The 18,935-nt window shown below is 45.4% G+C and overlaps 1 protein-coding gene across 4 annotated transcripts in view; it reads right to left on the bottom strand.

Annotated features, from left to right (window-relative positions):
* The window catches only part of DIP2C (disco interacting protein 2 homolog C), a 325,425-nt gene extending 309,587 nt beyond the window's left edge, over positions 1–15,838 (bottom strand). For 2 of the 4 annotated variants that reach the window (XM_054193648.1, XM_054193649.1), the window contains exon 1: positions 15,431–15,837. In XM_054193648.1, the coding sequence (XP_054049623.1) occupies positions 15,431–15,515 (85 nt within the window). In that variant the 5' untranslated portion in view covers positions 15,516–15,837. Of the gene's footprint in view, positions 1–15,430 lie in introns of all 4 variants that reach the window. The other 2 variants (XM_054193647.1, XM_054193650.1) reach the window with 2 other exon arrangements.
* Between the last annotated feature and the right edge of the window lie 3,097 nt (positions 15,839–18,935).

Below are 18,935 nucleotides of genomic sequence, written 5' to 3'. Positions count from 1 at the left end.
AGATATTTTCATATTGAAAACTGGTGTTAGTAAGTAATCAAACGAACTAATTTTCAAAGCCATTCAGTTCTGTTCATTTCCCTGCTCCTGAGAGAACCAAAGGAATTACCTTTCCAGATATAAACAGGCATATACTTGTATCATACAGAAAAAAAAACAAAACAGGAATTGTTTAATTGACACCTGAGTGATGATCATAATGACAGTATTAAAATAATCACAAGCAACCTTACCCACACTTGGATTCTAGATCATTTACCTAAGATGTAAATTTACTGTGATCGTCAAGTTTTGCCCACAAAAAACAGTAACATTAAGCGAAGCAGTTTCAAAATCATACATATGTTTAATGCATTGTGCTTCACCTTCCATGTTGCGTATTTTTGTTGACTATCATTAATGTGCACATGGCATAATTACAACCAAAATTTAAAAACTTGGTGTTACACAAGATCTCAGCTGAGGAGCCACTGACAGCAGGTACGAACATGGTGCAGGAGAGGCTGAGCGCGTCATTCCAAGAACCCCACACAGTGTGAAATCCAGGAGAAACATACTGGGAAGTGCAAAATTCCATGTTAGTGAAAGAGTGGAAATTTAAGGGAGTATTACATAATGGTTGAGCTGGAAGAGCTCCTAGAGCTTGTCCAACATCTTGTCCAACCACCCTTCTCAACAGGGCCACCTAGAGCATGTTGCCCATTACCATGTCCAGATGGCTTTTGAGTATCTCCAAGGAGTCCACAACCTCCCTAGGCAACCTGTGCCAGTGCCTCACAGTACAAAAAAAAGGCTTTCCTTATATTCAGACAGTGTAGTTATAGAAAATATTTTATTCAGCAGCAAAACCAGATTAAGATGTTTCCACACATGTCCCTTCCCAACGCATCCACCTTTTCCTCCATCCAAGCTGTTCAGATCCATGTTCTCAGGAGGGTGCTGGTTTTTTTGCGAAGTTGCACTATGTAGCAAATTGATGAATTGATCCAACTTTGAAAAACTACAAAAAGAAATTCCCTCAGGGGGAAAAAAAAAAAAGAAAAGAAAAAAATCCACAAGATTTTCTTCCTCTTCTTTTTTCTTTTGGTTTTGTTCTCTTGTTTGCAAACCCAGGCATCACTGAATCATGACCCACCTGCAAACAATAGCAGGGCAGCAGGGACACTGGGTAGCACTTTCCAAAGCCAGCTTTATCCCACATCACGTAGCACTCTCTGCACTGTTGCTGCAAGCTGGGCTCCCCAGGGAGTTGTATTTTGTGGGTACTCAAATTAACACCAAAGTCTAAACTGAGCATAAGGCTTGCACTGAGCAGAGAAGGGGTGCGGGATATAGCAGTCACACAACCCCCCCAAGGATATAGCAGTCATACAACCCCCCAACTTTTCCCCTGAATATAGGCCATGCCCAAAAATACGTGCAAGTAACATGACTCAGCCTCAGCTGGCACAGAACCCAACAGAGCTAAAAGTTAATATAAGCCAAGAAAGCAGCCCTCTATTTGTTTCTTCTTTTCCATGTACAAGCGTGAAAGGAGACACACTTCAGTATTTCAGGGATGTTTTATAGCCATGCTGCACATGGCACTAAATGAGAGTGCCGGGGAGGGGCAGGGTGGGGGAAGGAATCTTTATATAGAACGGAGAGCAGTAATTCAGCCACCGACAGTCACATGAACGCAGCCCTGCCGAACACAAACAGGATCCTTCGCTGGTAGTAGGCTATTAGGCAGATAATGCTCCACTTTGGATTTGAGAGACTTAAACTGACAGACGATCTCGTTTTTCTTCACCCCGCTAAGTGTGGCAGAGGGCAGGAGGAATCTCAGCACTTCCCACTGGCTACAGAACAGGTGTACTCATAAATATGCAAAGATGATTTCAAGATACAGTTTCTAATCCATGCTTTACGCCTGAACAATTTAAATGGCTTTCATCACGTAGGCAGCATTGCTGTCTCTTTGCAGGTAGTTCCTTTATAATTTTAGGCTCTATAAACTCTATTTTTGCTTAGTGTGGGTTTCACGTGAATTTAAAAAAAAAAAAAAAAACAACAAAAAACAACATACTGAATGGGGGTGTTATTGAGAGAAACGCATTTCTAGACGGAAAATAAATGTCATGACTTATCTCCAGATCAGATTTCAAGACATTTAAGGTGCACATTTCTCTATAAATACCTCACACTGCATGGAGAATATCCTAATCTAGCTCTAAGCAAATACGATAAAGTAGAAGTAAACAGCAATAACCAAAAAAGCAAACATCAAGCATGATTAGCACAACACACACACCTCAGCTGGTGTCTCTGCAGTCTTTGAGTTTCAGTAGTTCACAAGTTCGTTACTCTAAGACAAGAATTTGTTTTAAATCAATTTAAGAATAAAAAATGTCAATTTTCAGCACATTGGTCCTGACGTGTCTCGTGAGCACTCTTGCACATGTGAAAAAAAGAAGCTATTGCTAAAGAAGGCATCACATGAATTATCTACATTATGACCCTGCACGCAAGTCTGCCATTTAAGAGGACTGGTGGAAAGCCAGATGACCAAAGAACATTCATGGGGCAGGATGGCGGGCTGACCCTGACCTGCCATACCAGGGCCAGATGCCTTTGGAGAGAAGCCCCAAAGGTCAGAGTTTACAATGAAACAATGGGGAACAAAAGAGAGAGAGAGAGAGAGGTGAGGAGAAGGAAAAAATGAACACAAAAGGAACACAGGCTGGTGTATCAGGTGATACAGACCACGTGTTACCTTTCACAAAGGGCCAGAAATGCTACAGAGCTTTTGTGATCACTAGTTGCTTCCAGCAAATTGGTAACTTCTCTAAATATGGACTGGTTACCCAGTCCTGAATGGAGTCCACGTCTTTCCACTGGGAGTACATCTCAGCCTCTTGTGCCATATATGTAAAGTCTCTGTCTGAAAACGCAAAATGTTCTCTTAGTACCAGCAACAATGAGACACAAAGAGAAGAGGAGAAGAAAATGTATCTGTTTCTTTCTACCATACACTCTGGCATAGATCCTTAAATATCAGGGATTGTTTCTGAATGTTCACAGACTTAGCTTTAAGTGGAAGTAGAACCAGTAGTGTGGTCCTGATGCCAACATAGTTTTTGCCATTTATTTTTAGGTGAACTGGACTTCATTCCGAGTGAAAAAATAAATACAAGAATATATTTTGGCAAAACTTATACTCCTTCCTTATTTAAGCCCCTGGAAATGAAGCTTCAGCTTTTACATTGAGAGGACTCCCATACTTCTGTTTTGGCGAGACTTCAATCACCCCCTCAACTGTAATTCCTATTGTAATGTTATTGTAATTCCTACTGTACACTCATAGGAGCCCAGCCCAGGGAGATGTGGCTGCTCTATCGTCCTTGCTGGGCTCAGGGGTGGAATGCAGAAACCCATGAGGGGGGTGACCCATGCCATGACAACAGTCATATAATATTTTCAAAAGGAGCCTGGAGAAAAACAGATGCCACAGTATTTCCGAAGGATATGGTTACTTAGAGGCTTTATTCTCTCTCTCTTAACCCTAACATACCCACCTGAGCAATTTTTGATGAAGAAGCATACATAACGTTTTTTATTATTACTTAAATAAGACATCCAGGTAGCATCTATCAGCTACCATTTTCAAAACCATTACTTTTCACAAGGCCTCCACTAGCAAAACAACCTTGTATCTAGGGAGAAGTCAGGGGAGACTTTTTTGGGCGTCTGAATTAGAGCAGATTTATGACAGAAGTAAAAAGCCTGTGTAAAATTCAGATCACGAAGCTGTTCATGTTAGAAAAGCCAACTCTTATCTAGAGTTGGCTTCTTTCTTCCCAATTTCAGTCTAACGTAGTCCTAGATACTCAATTTGCTTGAGTCCTAAAAAAGTACAGAGGAACAAGATGAGGCCTGGAGTTATTTCTAGTATATCCTGAAGCAGAATGGCTCATAAAGGAAGTTAAATCTGAAACTACATTTATTATTTACCAGAAGTAACCAATTACAGTCATGAACAGACAAAGTGCATCTGAAGCAATTTGACATTTTGAATGATGTGTAACAGACCTAACACTGCAGGTGATATTTTCCTATCAAAATAGACAGAAAAGCATTCTGCAGGTCAGCCAAAGCCAGAGCACCACCTAGGAATGACAAACAGCATTATACAATAAGAGGAGTTCAAACTGAAATTCCTTAAGCTTCAGAGACGCTGTGGTCTTTGTGTGATCTTTGGGACAGAAAAGAGCGCAGCATATTTCTTGAACAGTCCAAAGAGCTGGTGCGCAAACCAGCCTAGATTCCTCCCAGAAGGACAGAGAAACTGGCATTGACTAGAAAGATCACAGGATTCCTATAGTTGTTGTTCTAAAAGTAGACTGTGGAGGGAAAACTAGTACGGACTAGGTTACCGGAAGTTACCAAATGTCTCTAAAAGCAGTCAAAGATAAAACGTAACATCACTGTGCCTACTTCTGCCTCGAGGCATCCCTTGCACAGCTTCTTCACTCTTCCACAAGGTGACCCCAGGCACCTCGCTCAGCCGCACAGCACCCTTTGTGGAACACAGCACAGAGAAGAGGCTGACCTTCAAAGCTGAAGAAGAAATACTGGACTTGCCAGAAGCCCACATCTTCTTCAGAAGTACTATCAGCAGACAATACCAGCCAAGGCATCATTGTGCTCAAGAAAAACAGTGTCTGGGCTAAGCAAAAGGAAATACCTTACTTCTTCCACTGCAAACAAAGGAATATGTTCTCTCTGGGTTTCACTGTGCTCCAGAAGTGGGTGCCTCTGGAGGTCAAAGATACCAGCTTTGTGAAACTCCCAACAAACAAAACAGTTTTCACAGACCTGCTGATGGCAGCACAAGGGCACAGAGACGCTTTCACTGCTCCTGTACCCTTCACCTATCACCACCACGCAGACAGCAAATCCAAGGTACCACGACTGGCCAGCGAGGCAAAAGCACAGGCACCAGAGCAAAGAGCAGCCATCCTGATGAAACCTTCCGATGGGTTTGCCTTCAAAGTAGGAAGGGGCTTCTCATTAGCTGCAACTTACACTGAAAAAGCATGGATTCGAGGTGCTTTAAAATCACATATGGAATTACAAATAAAAAAAATTCAAGAAACACTGAAGGGGAAGGAAAGAAACAATATTCACAATCTGTTAACTAAATATGTACACCATGACATACTGTATGGAAATTAAAGGGAAATATACAACTAAAGCAGGAAAATAATACACTAGCTGTCTTACGGCGCCTCATTTCATTGTTGAGTACAGACCTCACCTCCCAGAAGTACCAGGAAATAGGTTGCAGGGAGGATTAATCTTGAGAGAAAGCAAGCGCTTTCTTATTCTTTATCCAAATGATTAAAAAGGACAATACCTTTATGTAAAAGCCACATATGATAAAGCCACATAAAAGCTTATGATCAAGCTACATAAAATAAATTTTAAGGGACCTTTTAAAAATGTTATTGTTCTGCCACTTCATGCTTATACAGAAGTCCCCTGAGCTACAGGTAAATATATGAGTAGTCAATATTTAAGCAAGTATTATCACAGCGGCTGCATTTGATATCCTCTCAAACTGTAATGTATGCACATCTTACACTGTTCAATATTGATTTAAAACAAATTACTACAGCAAGTAAATGTCAAGTCATCACTAGTAAACTACTGAAAACATACTAAACCTGAAATTCTCAACTGTTACGGTGTTTTTTGAAGTTACCAGGAAAATATGCATCATAATACTGGACTAAAACATTTAGAAAATGCCACTAGGAAAGTACTTACCTCACTTCTGGTATATTTCTGGTCAAGGGTGGATTCAATGGTTTACACATCTATCTATATACACAAACTTCTTACATTCAGTATTTCTTAGAAAGGAGCCTTCTATCAAGTCTACTAGTGGGTAGATTTATTTTTCTTTAGAAAGCTGTTGAGCCTTCTATGCAAGTCTTTCAGTGTTTTTCTAGCCTTACTAATATTTTCTGTCTTGTCTCCAATCTGAATTTGTCCCATTTCCATTCCTAGGAGTTGGACCTTCTTGTGTTTTTGACCGCTGCCATAACTTTGCACTATGAGAAAATACTCCCCCTCCCCCAACACAAGGTTTGTCAAATAACCAAAATAAACTCCCCAGCTTTCTCCTGGTTAGCAATGCTTATTAGGACTGCTTTAATCCCCAATGTCCATGTCTCTACCCTTGGGCACTCTTAAAAGATGTCTTCTGAACTGTGTTGTCAAATTCTCCCAAGTCTGTGGTATGGATACTCACTCACATGACTAAAGTCAGAGTTTGTAAGAGACACAGATAAAACCTTGTGACTGGAATGTGTCAAATGCTTTAGCTGCATAAAATTCATAAACATAAAATGCAATACTTTTTTTTCCATCATCAAAAAACAAACCAAAAAAATGAAATTTAATTCCTACTAGTTGTTGCTTAACACAACAAACCAACTTTCTCCATTACAACATGGACCTGATTAAAAGTAGAGCCAATTAAAAGTATTGCCAATCTGTTCTTTTCCCTCTTAGAAGTAAAAATCACTCCACAGTCCAACAGTATTTTTTTAATTTTTTCCTAAAAAAAGTTAACCCCTCACTTCACACCACTTAGAAAAACTTACACCATCTTCTAAACAATGTATTGCTTTTTTTAGACTGAAAAATACGGCAAATGAAACTGGGCTCTTCCAGCGAATTCAGCAGAGGGGGTCTGCCGTTGTCTTCATTCAAGAAAGAATAGGGACATTTCTGCATTTTGCTGTTTCACTAGATAACTGCTGTTTGTTCATCCTCAGGCGTCTGTCACAGAAGTCTACCATTTGAAACGCAATTTCCATTTTAAGATTCTTTCCCAAAGTTGAAGTGTTTGCATGTCACCACAATGCCATCATTTTATTTGTTCAGGCATTCACGAAAAATATTATCCCGTTATTTGATTAACATTTCTTTCAACAAGGATAAGAGAGGCATGACATGCAAAATTCTAGATTTTGCTCATTCTCCTTGCAATTATAACAACGAAAAATATGAGTTAATATGACTAAGGGTAATACCTCAAAAAAAAAAAAAAAAACAGGTTAAGTTTCATTATTTGCTATGACCTCAAGGCATGTAGCTGTATGAGACATCATAAGAATATGGATTTCAGAAGGAAACTTTCTGTACAATTTCAGAACTGTTCCATAATGAGATACTAGATTCCCAAAGACCAATTTGGTCTATTTTCTCATTAAATGGTAATAGATGCAACTGCCCTGTAATCATCCAGCTGATTGTGCAGAAGTCTATTTGGAGGGGCCACACGGAGAGGACAGTCCAGCCCTGCCTTCTGTGAAGAGATTGTTGCTAGGGTCTCTTTTATTTTGCCAGGCTGTTTATGGACACACGGACATTCACACACTAGGAAAAAAAGTATCAGTACGCTTAATTTGGGTCTCTACGACAACCAAAAGTCTCTAAACTTTTGCTAGTCTAGGCAGACTTTCAACCACCAGCCTACCAGCGAAAAAGCAGGCTCCATCACTTACACTTCAGTGTTTGTCACAAAGTTCGTTAAGAAACATTTTCCTGGCTTCTGAACAGCTCCTACCAGACCAGACGTACAAGATCTTTTTTTGATATTTTAATCTTACATACACATCAAGCCAAGATTTGAATGAAGAAATTGCAAATGTCATGATTAGTGTGGAGGTATCATTTCTGGATCCAGAGAACAACAGGACCAAAAGCAGGTCCTAATACCCATTTTTACTTACATATAAGCAAACAACATTGGAAGAATCCCTTCTTCGCCTCAACTGCCACCATTCTGCAGACCCAGCCATACACATAAAAGCAAACACCACCTTAAGCATCCTAAAAGATGGATTATTAATGGTCCAGTTCAGTCTTTGGAAATCGATCAGCCCCTTCAAAAGTCATAGGAAACACTTCCTTCCCTTCCAAGTTATCAAGATACTTTGTAAGAATTCTTTCTTTCTCTAGTCATCTAACCATTTAACACGATGCTCTTAAAAAGAGGTCATTGAGACCAGACATCATGTACTTTTCAATGTTAACATCGTCTGTAAAATGATGTGACAATTATCCACACCCCGGCATTTAACACTGCTCTAAGCACTGCAGGTTATGTGTCAAACAGACTATGCCAACCAAACTGCCGAGAACCTGCAGCCCACTCTGTTCTCAGAAAAGGCACAAGAAGTACCATGGTGTGCCTTCATCCATCCTCAAGAACTGTGCACAGCCTGCTCTGGTAGGACTCCACAAGGCTTTAGGGCAGAAGTCTCCTCTTCTGCAGCCAGAGGCTCCAGTCAAAGCCATGGCCACGGTCTTCACAGCAACTCTCTCAAGCTGAATTGCTTTGAGCAATTAGAATCAGAAGTCCCAGCTAAGATTACTGAAAAAAACCAGTTGATTGATTTACACAGGCCTAAAATGAGCAATTCCCTGATGCATTCCACCAAGTGGAGTTAAATGAAACCAGTTCCAGTTTTTTAGTGTATGTTTACCCTAGTAATACAAGGAAAGACCAGAAACAGATTCACAGAATGGTTCAGGTTGGAAGGGACCTTAAAGATCATGTAGTTCCAACCCCCCTGCCATGGGCAGGGACACCTCCCACTAGACCAGCCTGCTCAAAGCCCCATCCAGCCTGGCCTTGAACACTTTCAGGGATGGGGCAGCCACAACTTCTCTGGGCAACCTGTTCCAGTGTCTCACCACCCTCACAGTAAAGAATTTCTTCCCAATACCTAACCTAAATCTCCCCTCTCTCAGTTTAAAACCATTACCCCTCGTCCTATCCCTAAATAACCCTGCAGAGAGCAATCAAGTGTTGGAAATGCCCCACACACCACCATGGTCAAGGAGAGAACCATGGGCCACTGCTAACAAGCAGAAAAGGCTCTTAACAAGCCAGGGAAAGTCTGCTGCATCCAGACCCCGTGGCTGGAAGGCTGACTGCAAGGAGGTTCTCCAGAAGAAAGGGGAAAAAAAGGAGGCAGTGGAAGAAAGATGGCAGAATGGGATCATCAGGAGTTTGGCAAAAATGAAGCTCACCCACCAGGAAGGTAGGGGAATATACATGCATAATTTTACAGGGATTAAGAGCTTGTGTCAAATCTGTGATGTGCTGTGGTGAATTCTTATACTGCAGTGAGTCATCTTGTCTGACAGTTGCTGGGGAATTAAAGCAGTTATTTTTAAAAAATTATACGTCCTGCTTGACGCGTTATACAAATAGCCTCTTAAAAAATTAAAATGCAGTCAATGCATTTTTAAGTATAGAAGAGCTATGGTACATTTAGGATTCTCTATACCACACCACAAACATCCATTCTGAGCTATGAAAACCTAAAGGAGTCTATTGATGTCCCTTCAGAGAAACATTGATCTTTCTGCTGCTCCCAATCCAAATGCTGCATCAAAAATTAGTTTATTATATCTGCCTTTCATACAGCACAAAAATATTTTTCCCTGAGAAAAATTAAACACAAAGGGAAGAGGTGTGCTAAATGTGAGTTCCTTCAATACCAAAGGGTGTTTGGTTTGCTAGAATAAAGACTATTCGAATACAAATGACAGCATATCCCTTATAATGGAATAACAACGGCAGGTCAATACCCTCCTAGAAAAAAGCAGTGTGTTGACTCACATCCATAGGTGTACGTCCTGCTGCTGGTTTGGCAATGGGAAGCAGCGCTGGCTCCTGCTCCCTGCGCCGTGCAGCAGCATCACCCAGACATACCCTGAAGCTGCAAAGGGCAGCTCCTTCCGAATCTTGTTCTCATTATAAATACACCGCTTACTGCCTGTTTTGCCTATAAAACTGACACCCCACTGGCAATTTTCACACTTCCTTGGGAGAAGTTTTTCGAGTGTGTCTGTTGTGTAATACAGTAAAGATCATCTGAATGATCTATTAAGTGTAACCCTTGGGCAACAATGCTGCTCAACATCAGCTGGCAATAAAGGTATATTTACAGCATGCCTTCGGGACAGCTGTTCTGGGAACATCCTGGAGATTTGCATAGTCTGTTTTACAAGGCATTACAATGTACTTCAACTGAACGAGTGGCAGAGAATCCTTTCGACACACCATCACCCATTAAAAGCCCTTAAGTCCAAATAGCACAGTAAAGTGAAGTAGGTAGATATTTATTAAAAAAAAAAAAAACAAACCAAACTTCAAATTCCAGCACCTTAAAATGCAAATGGTTATTAACTTGTGAATGAATTTAAACTGTTTTTAAAATAACCACGTTACTGACCCTCTCCAACTTGAGGACCATCCAAGAAACAAACCAGGCTGATGAGACGAGCTTCATCTTACAAAGAAAGTTCTCTTGCCAGCACTCTTGATTTTATCATAATTCCCATGGCATTTGGTATATTTTCTTAAAGCCTCAGATCTTGTAGGTAACTTGCGTGAAAATTTCAGCTTTATGTATTTTGAGTAAACTAGTCCTCTCTTTGCCAGAAAAAGAACTGAAAACGTCAGCCAACTGCACCCTAACGGCTCAAAAACCAAGAAGCAAATGCAAGTATTGAATTTCTTAGCTCATTTCTCACCTAAACTCAGAAAGTATTAACACTTTGTCATTGCACAGGTGATACCCACTTGCTAAGCAGAGCACTATCTCTCAAGGAGTGAATTAAAAGGCTGACTTTGCGTCCCAAATCACAGAGGTGCGGTAGTTATTGAAATTTTCACACTTTGAAACCTCTCCACAGGTGAAGAGTCAGCTGGCAAATGTTATGGAGAAATAATAACTTGAGGAGAACTACAGTTCTTTGGCCCCAAACCAGTGACCACATGCAGACAACAAAAGACAGAACTTACACCTAATAAAATAATAAACCTGGTCAGACAATGACCCAATCAACCCTAACAATATTACCGAATATAATCGAGCCAGTCCATACGACGAAAGCTGAGGACCAAATTAGTTAGCTGAGTGCATGTTCAGTGCCTTTGGGAATAAGTAACCACTCATTAAAGATCTGCTGACAGTTTTTTGAAAGTGCTCTTTGGAGAAAAGTTCGGACTTTCAAAAGAAAATAAAACAACAAAACCTGCTATGCCTTGTATGTTTAAAATGGAAGAGTATGGTATGGAATAGAGGGAGAATAGTTTCTGAACAGAATGGTTTTCACATTTTCCATGTGGCGTCTGTGGTTCTTTAAGTGTTTCTGCTATGTTATCTGACACTGGGATAAAATACTGGAAGAACTATAGAGCATCTTTTCCCAATTAATTTTGGTTCAGGAAGTAACTGGAAGGGCAATATAACCTTGTATACCCTTAAATTGGGGGGAAAATGAGAAAAGTATTTGGGGGACTTTTTTTTTTTAATTCTTAAGTGTTTTTAAGAATGGAAGGGTTGTGGAATTACTTTTTTTTAATAAGGCAGCATATTTCAGGACTCCTGCTTTTATTAAATCAGTTCTTCAGTTAACAACCCCCAAGCTATTCTAAAAACCAAGATGATTCATCTATTTCCACCCAGTACAATTTTATACATCGTTAGAAAACTAAAGCCTCGTAAAATTCTAAGCAGCCCTAAAGAACAACTACTGCAGAATGACATGTTGATTGCATCAGCCTAGAAGGGCTACAGTTTTGAGCAATGCAAGCTTTAGTACGCTCAGTGGAAACTACTACAGTGTCAAAAAACATGTATATAACATGCCAGCATCAGGCACATTCACTTGAACACAGCAAAACAAATGTCTTCAGAATATCTGGTGGGATAAGGATGATTCCACAACTTGTAATACTCATAAAATTTAAAACTGCTGCCGCGCCCCTGTGTTCTGAGAAGCACAGAAGCATTCTCCCAACATGAAGTGAAAACACGGTCAAGAAGCATGTTATTAATGCCTTAGGCTGAACAATACATTACATGCCAACACATCGACGTGAACGTCATTCTCAGCACTCACCAGAGTGCTGGGTACTCCGTCACCAGTCCCCATGCAGGGCGAGCTACCAGCACGCAGGCGCTGAGGACACTGCTGAGCACTTCTGACTCTGATCGCTCTTCACCTTTTAAATCATAATAACGAAACTAACAACAGCTAAAATGGTTACCCGGATTTGCATCCATAGTAACTTTTAAATAACTATGTTTAAAACAAAAAAAGCCCATCCAGCCCACAACAAAGGGGAGGTAGAAGGCATGTGGCTTGCCCGCAACAACCAAGGGGTGAGGATTGCCACAGACATGGTCTGAGCAGAACACCAAGTAAACACCTTCCTGACAAACTCCTCCTCCCTCTACACCAAGGAGCAGCACAGAACTGCCTAAACGCTTGCAAAAAAAAAAAAAACAAAAAACAAAAAAAAACCAAAACACCCAACCAAAAAGACACTTTGCCCTATCATCTAAAAAGCACGTGCTACCTGTGTGGCAGCTGCTTCCTGAGGGTCTCCTGCCAGCATCGCTGCCTAGCGCATGGATGAACGTGGAACTCAGGATTTGGCTACAAGGGGAGGGGAAAAAAACACCATGGCCAAATTTAAATGTGTGATGACTACCAGCGAAGACTGTAATTACAGCATCTGCAGAGTGCCCGCTGTGCTAGTGACACAGCTCTCTGGTCACAGGGACACCAGCTATTTCATGTTAGGTGTCCAGACACATTGCATGGGTAGGACCCACACTATCACACACGACACTTCCAGGAGCTAGGAAGGAGACAGCTTTAGCTCACAGCCAAGAAAAACAATCTTACAATAATCCTGCCAGTGGCTTCTCTCTTTTCCACAAAGCAGCAGCTTTCTTGCGGAAGCTGTTCCTAAAGCTGCACTGTCCATAACACGTTTTGGCACCGGAGAACTGGGTTGCTTGGGTACAAGCGGCAGATGCAAGACCCACAGCATTCACCAGTGCCAGAACTGAAAAACTCAGGCTCACAAACAACACAACAAACCGATTCAGACATCCAGCATTTGAAAAACACTTTCCTAGCAAGTCTGACTCGGGAAAGCACTTTAAAAAGGGGCACAATTTACAGCAGTCGCTCAGCACCCCATGTTATCAATGAGACCCGAAGGCATGTTTAAGCATGCGGTTGCTTATTGCCTTCAACAGTTTCCTGCTTCACGAAGGCAGCAGAGACACCCTAACACGTCATGAGCTGAGCACGTGTTAAAAGCTCAGTCTTGTGAATATTTATGTACATGCATAAAGCGTATCATGGTGAGCATACTCCACTGAAGACAATGGACTGGCTCATAATGGTCAAGTTAAGCACATATGTAAAGTGCTGCACGTTCAGGGTGTAAAGATGCACAAAGCTGCCTTGAAAACCATTTAACTCAGAGTTAGCACGGCCAAAGGATGACCAGTCTTCTACAGCACAACAAAACTGTACAAATTACCAATCCCACTATCTGTAGGGATTAGTTTTGGGAACAGGCCAAAGGAGTTGCAACACAGGTGCCTAAAGGTAGGAGCTTTAAGGAGTGAATGATTTCATTTTCTCAGGCACCGCGCACTGTAATGTTCTTAACTAAGAGCACATCAAGAGCAATTTGGGGGAAGACACTGAAACTGGGATGCTGACCCTTTCTCCACCCGCTTTCCAATTCCAACCAACCTTCATTTAGGGTCCGAAAACACAAGCTATCCCATCTACTGAGTGTAACATCAGTGGCACAGAAGGAAAGAGGTTGTCGGTGGGCTAAATTCATCCCAGCTCTACCTGCTGCAGGAAAGTTACAGCAGTGCAGATACAGACGTCCAATTGCAAACCATGTCCCACATCCTCAGATCCTCCTTGGATTGTGCTTACAGCAACAGAAACTGCACCGTAAGACTGTATTACAACTTTAGCACACTGAATTAGCATATTTCATAGTGAAGGTCTATACCAGTTTGATTTTGGTCTTCTGCAAGCATTTACTAACAGCTGTTTTAATTAGTGTCTCGTTGGTGTGTAGACAATTATGCGATACACACCAAGAAGCATTTTCTGCGTGAAGCGAGAACGTTACGTATACTGCGATATAAACAGTCCTTCCTCCCACCCTCACCACCACAGATAAGGGCCAATCGACGGGCAGTGCATCACAGAAAGGCAATATTGTATTTAAGCCCCCTTATTTCAGGTTTTCAGGGCACGCTTGGGGCGAGGGAGGCACAGAAATGAGAGCCACAAGCAATCCCGGTAGCTCAGTCTCCTCTTCACCCTCAAAGCGTTAAAAGGAAAATACAATGTCAACATCAGCTCCTCCCTGCTGATGGAACTGGCTCGAGCGCATTTTACTTTCTGGCTTGGAGCCCTTACAAACCGTTACAAAAAGACAGAAAGACAGACAGACAGCTCAATATATCGACCACTTCCAATAACTAATTTGGGACGGGCTGGGTGATTTGCCCCTTCTGTTAAGTGCTGTAGCCCCTCGGTGGTGAATGAACCCTGATATTTGGGGATTTTATTAAAAAAAAAGGGGTGGGGGCAGCTAATAGCAGACTTGCATTTCAGGGAACAGCCTACCCTAGCACCAGTATATATAAATACTCCCCACTCTCTTCCTCTGGGAGGAAGAGATCGTTATTTGGTACACTGAAGCCGTCTCCAGGGCTGACGGCACTCTGGGCGCTCAGTCCCCGATGCCGGCGGGCTGTCACCGCCGCCCGCCCCTCGCTCCGCCACCGGAGCGGGGACACACGGGGGCGGGGAGGGAGCCGGAGCCGGAGCCGGGCTGGGGAGGGCGGGCCGGGGCTGCCGCTCAGCCACGGCCACGGCGAGATGCGGGAACCGGAGCAGCATCAAAATCAACCACGCCACGAAAATCACCACAAGCTTTCAATTATATATTAAAAAAAAATTTAAAAAAACCCGCAATAAAAAAAAAGATCGTTTTCTCTAAGCCACCTCGCTAGTATTGTCCAAAACGACCCCATCGTGGGGTATTTTGTTGCAACCGACACACGCGTGGCGCCGAGCCCGCGACGCGTCCCTGGGCACGGCGAGCGCGGGGTGTCTCCGCGGGCAGGTACGCGGCCCATTCCGCGGGGCTGCGGTGCCCGGGCAGGGCAGGAGCCCCTCCGAGCAGCCGGCCCGACGGATTTTTTCCACACACACACCCCCCGGCCCCACATGGCGCAAGGCAGGGGCGGCCAGCCCTGCCGCCACAGCCCCCCGCCCGCGCCGCAGCCCAGAGCGGGAATTCACAGGTAGAACAAAACATCCGCGCCGGTATCCTCCGCCAGCGGGGAAAGGGGGGGACCGTCAGGGGAGCCCCGCGGCCGGGGAGGGCCGCGGGGAGGGGGTGAGGGTGTGTGTGCGTGAGGGGGGAAGCGGGCCGGGGGCCGCCGCGCCAACCGCCGCCCGCCCCGACCGCCGCCCGCGCCAGGGCCGGGCCCGCCCCGCCGCCCCCCTTTACCTTCGGAGAGCTCCAGCTCCAGCTCGGCCAGCCGGGCCCGCACCTCCAGCGGCAGGGACACGCTCTCCAGGCTGCGGTCCGCCATGCTCGCGCGGCGGGGACGGGCGCTCCCCTCCTCTGGCTGCCCCGCTCTCCCCCTTTGTCCGCGGCTGAACGGGGAGAGGGAAGGCGGCGGGGCCGCGGCGGCTGGCTGAGTCCTCCCCGCGGTCTCAGCCGGGCATGCAGGGGGGGAAGGCGGGCGGGGGGACGGGGCGCGGAGGGAGGGAATGCGGAGGTTTCTCCTCTCCTCCCCTCTCCTCCTCCTCCTCCTTCGCCGCCTCCTTCAGCGGGGCCCCGCCATGGCTGCTCCCGCCGCCGCCGCCGCCGCCGCCGCCGCTGCTGCTGCTGCTGCTGCTGCCGCCGCCCGCCCGCGATCGCTCCGCATCGGCTCCCCGCCGCGCCCGGCCCGGCCCACCCCCCACCCCCCGCCGCCCGGCACCGCGGCGGCGGCGGCTCTCGCTTCGCCTCGCCTGGCCGTGCCCCGGCCCCGGCCCGCTGCTCCCCGCCCGGCTCGGGCTGGCGGCGGCGCCTGGCGCTGCGGTGCCGCTGCCGCCACTGCCGCCGGCCAGGCACAGCGCCGCTGTCACAGACACGTGACCGCGCCGCCCCGCCGCCCGCCCCCAGGGGGCGCCCCAGCGCCGGCCGCGCGCGGGGCGCTCCGCGGGCGCGCAGTGGGGTCGACCCGCGCTCCCCCGCCCACCCCGCCGGGTTCCCGCGCACCCCACATGCACGGCGGGACCAGGGAAGGGCTGGTGAAGGGGCCGATCTTGCTTCATCCCAACAGCCGTCCCTGGAAGTTGGTCTTCTGGCCCCCCTTCTGCCGAGGAGCGGGGCAAGGAGCAATGTGCCTGGGGCCGGCAGTACTTCAGTCCCAGACAGACGAACCCGCTCCCACACCCTGCACCCCGTTTTCCTTCCCCACCTGCTGAACCGCTTCCAGCATACCCCTGTTTTCACCTATGTTCTCTGCATTCAGCCAGTGGTGGACTTGGCAGTGCTAGGGTAACAGTTGGAGTCAATCTTACGGGTCTTCTCCAACCTAAATGATTCTATTCCAAACAAGCCATGGCAATTCTATGCACTAAACCCTGGGTGTGCGTTTCCATGAAGGCGGGTCCAGAGGAGGCCACGAAGACGATGGGAAGGCTGAAACACCTCTGCTATGAAGTTGGGGTTGTTCAGCCTGGAGAAGAGAAGGCTCCAGGGAGACCTTACGACAGCCTTCCAGTACCTGAAGGGGGCCTACAAGAAAGCTGGGGAGGGAGTCTTTACAAGGGCATCTAGTGATAGGACAAAAAGTAATGGCTTCAAACTGGAAAAAGATAGATTTAGATTAGATAGCAAGAAGAAATTTTTCACTGTGAGGGTGGTGAGACACTGGCACAGGTTGCCCAGGGAAGTTGTGGATGCCCCATCCCTGGAGGTGTTCAAGGCCAGGCTGGATGGGGCTTTGAGCAGCCTGGTCTAGTGGGAGGTGTCCCTGCCCATGGCAGGGGGGTTGGAACTACATGATCAGTAAGGTCCCTTCCAACCCAAACCATGCTATGATTTTATGAAAGAGTAGCATAATCTTAATATAATGAAGAAGAACAGAGCTGACACTGTGGTGTGTCCATGCTCAGCACCAGCCTGTGCCAACTGACACCAAGCTCATATCTGCAGAACACGGTAAGAAGGACTGCCCCACCAGTACTCTTACTTACACTGCTGCAATGTAAGAAGGAACTGTTTTAGAAACATTTAATCAAACTCCCTTTCAGATCCACAAATATATTTCACAAAGACCGTCTTCCTTTCTGTCTCTTTCTCCCTGTATATATTTTCTTCCTTTTTATTTGTTAGGTTTGGGTTTGGTGTTGGTTTTTTTTTTTCAAATCTCTCACAAGAAGGAAGGAGCAAGATACCACAGCACCTATCCTTTCAAAAATCCATGGGAGACCCAATGGTAGAACAGGTTTTTAGTGGGACACAACTTCAGCAGAAAGAAAAAGGCGTAATCATCCCCAGGGCAACCTTGGCTTGCTGTTTCAGTCACTGGAAGAATGCAGGAGTCTCTTCAAAAGATAAAGCTTAGGCTGCGACTATACTAAACAATGTAATTTTTTCATATGTTGTGGAACAAAAACAAATTACGTCATATTACTGGCTATGCTGACCTGGCGTCAACACTGGAGCCATTCCTGCAGCGTGTGTAGGGCTGGTGGTTTCTCCTGTTTTCGCTGGTTACCAGCCCCAGACGCGGGAGAGCTGTTTACGCCCGGATCGTGGCCGATGCCAGCATCGCTTCAGCCAGACCAGTGGCAGAACTGGTCGGGATACTTCGGCGAGGTTGACTGATGTAAACAAGGCTTGAACACACAAAGTCCCTTATTTTTACAGTGCTATTTGTTTTATTGTCATACATGTTGATTTCTAGGAACCGCTCCTGGGCTGCTCTTCAGTGCACGGGGAGATGGGAGCCACCTGCTAGCCTTTTTTTAGCAGGGCCATTACTTTTAGCAGCATGGCGACACACACGCTGTTTGGGGCTGTACAAACGCCTCTCCCCCAGCGCTGCACTACACAGGGGCAAGATTTGTACCTTTTGTTTCAAATACAGACATTAAAAAAAATTATCCAGGTCTTTCTCATTCATTACATCAAGACCTAAACAATGAAAAGCAATTAAATCCAACTATGCTCCAGGGTTCCTACCCAAGAACTCCAGTTTTGTGTTTGTTGTTTTATGTGGGATGAAATAGGCTGAAAGTATCAGCCTACTGCAGGAGTGGCTTTTTCAAGCATGATGGAAGCAGCCAAGAGGGAGGCGAGGGAAGGCTTTGCGGGGATCCAGCTTCCTTCGGTCCTGCATATCTCCAAGTTGCACCTTCCCTTCCCCACTCCTGACAGGAGCTGATTATTTTACTCATTTTCTGATCATTAGAGAATCTGCACCAGTGGTGGTCACCCCGCTTCCCAAATTTTTCCTTTTGTGAAGTTACATAAAGGGACCTAAAGAGAAATATTTGAACACTCCCATCATTGTGCCTGAAATTTTCTTGGCGCTTCCATGACAAGGCGTCGGGTGCTTTTAAAGGAAGAGCTTGGGGTTGGAGCTCATCTGGCAGCAATGGAAATGGCTGAATCCCCCCCGGCAAACTCCCTGCCGGGGGGATGTGCTGGCTCCTGTGGAGGGAGTTTGAGGGGCGGCAGGGCCATCCCAGCGCCTGGGGCTGGGCGCAGGCAGGGGCGAGCGCTGTGGCAACCTTGGCCTGGGGCTCCAGTGGCCAAGCCCCAGCACGGGGATGCTCGGAGGCCACGGCAGCCTCCCTTGCAAAGCCCATTTGTTCCCCCAAGGCTGATCTCAAGAGGAGAGATTTCTTACTGATGCAAAGTGTCAGGGGCCAGGCTCCAGGAATGAAATCTCAGGCATCTAAATTTGCATGATGATTTTGATGAAATGCTGAAATTCCAACGAAAAAACAGC

Source organism: Rissa tridactyla, chromosome 2, assembly GCF_028500815.1.
Source record: "Rissa tridactyla isolate bRisTri1 chromosome 2, bRisTri1.patW.cur.20221130, whole genome shotgun sequence".
NCBI classification, from domain to species: domain Eukaryota; kingdom Metazoa; phylum Chordata; class Aves; order Charadriiformes; family Laridae; genus Rissa; species Rissa tridactyla.
The sequence above is the reverse complement of the archived record's forward strand: the minus strand, read 5'-3'. Positions and strand labels throughout refer to the sequence as shown.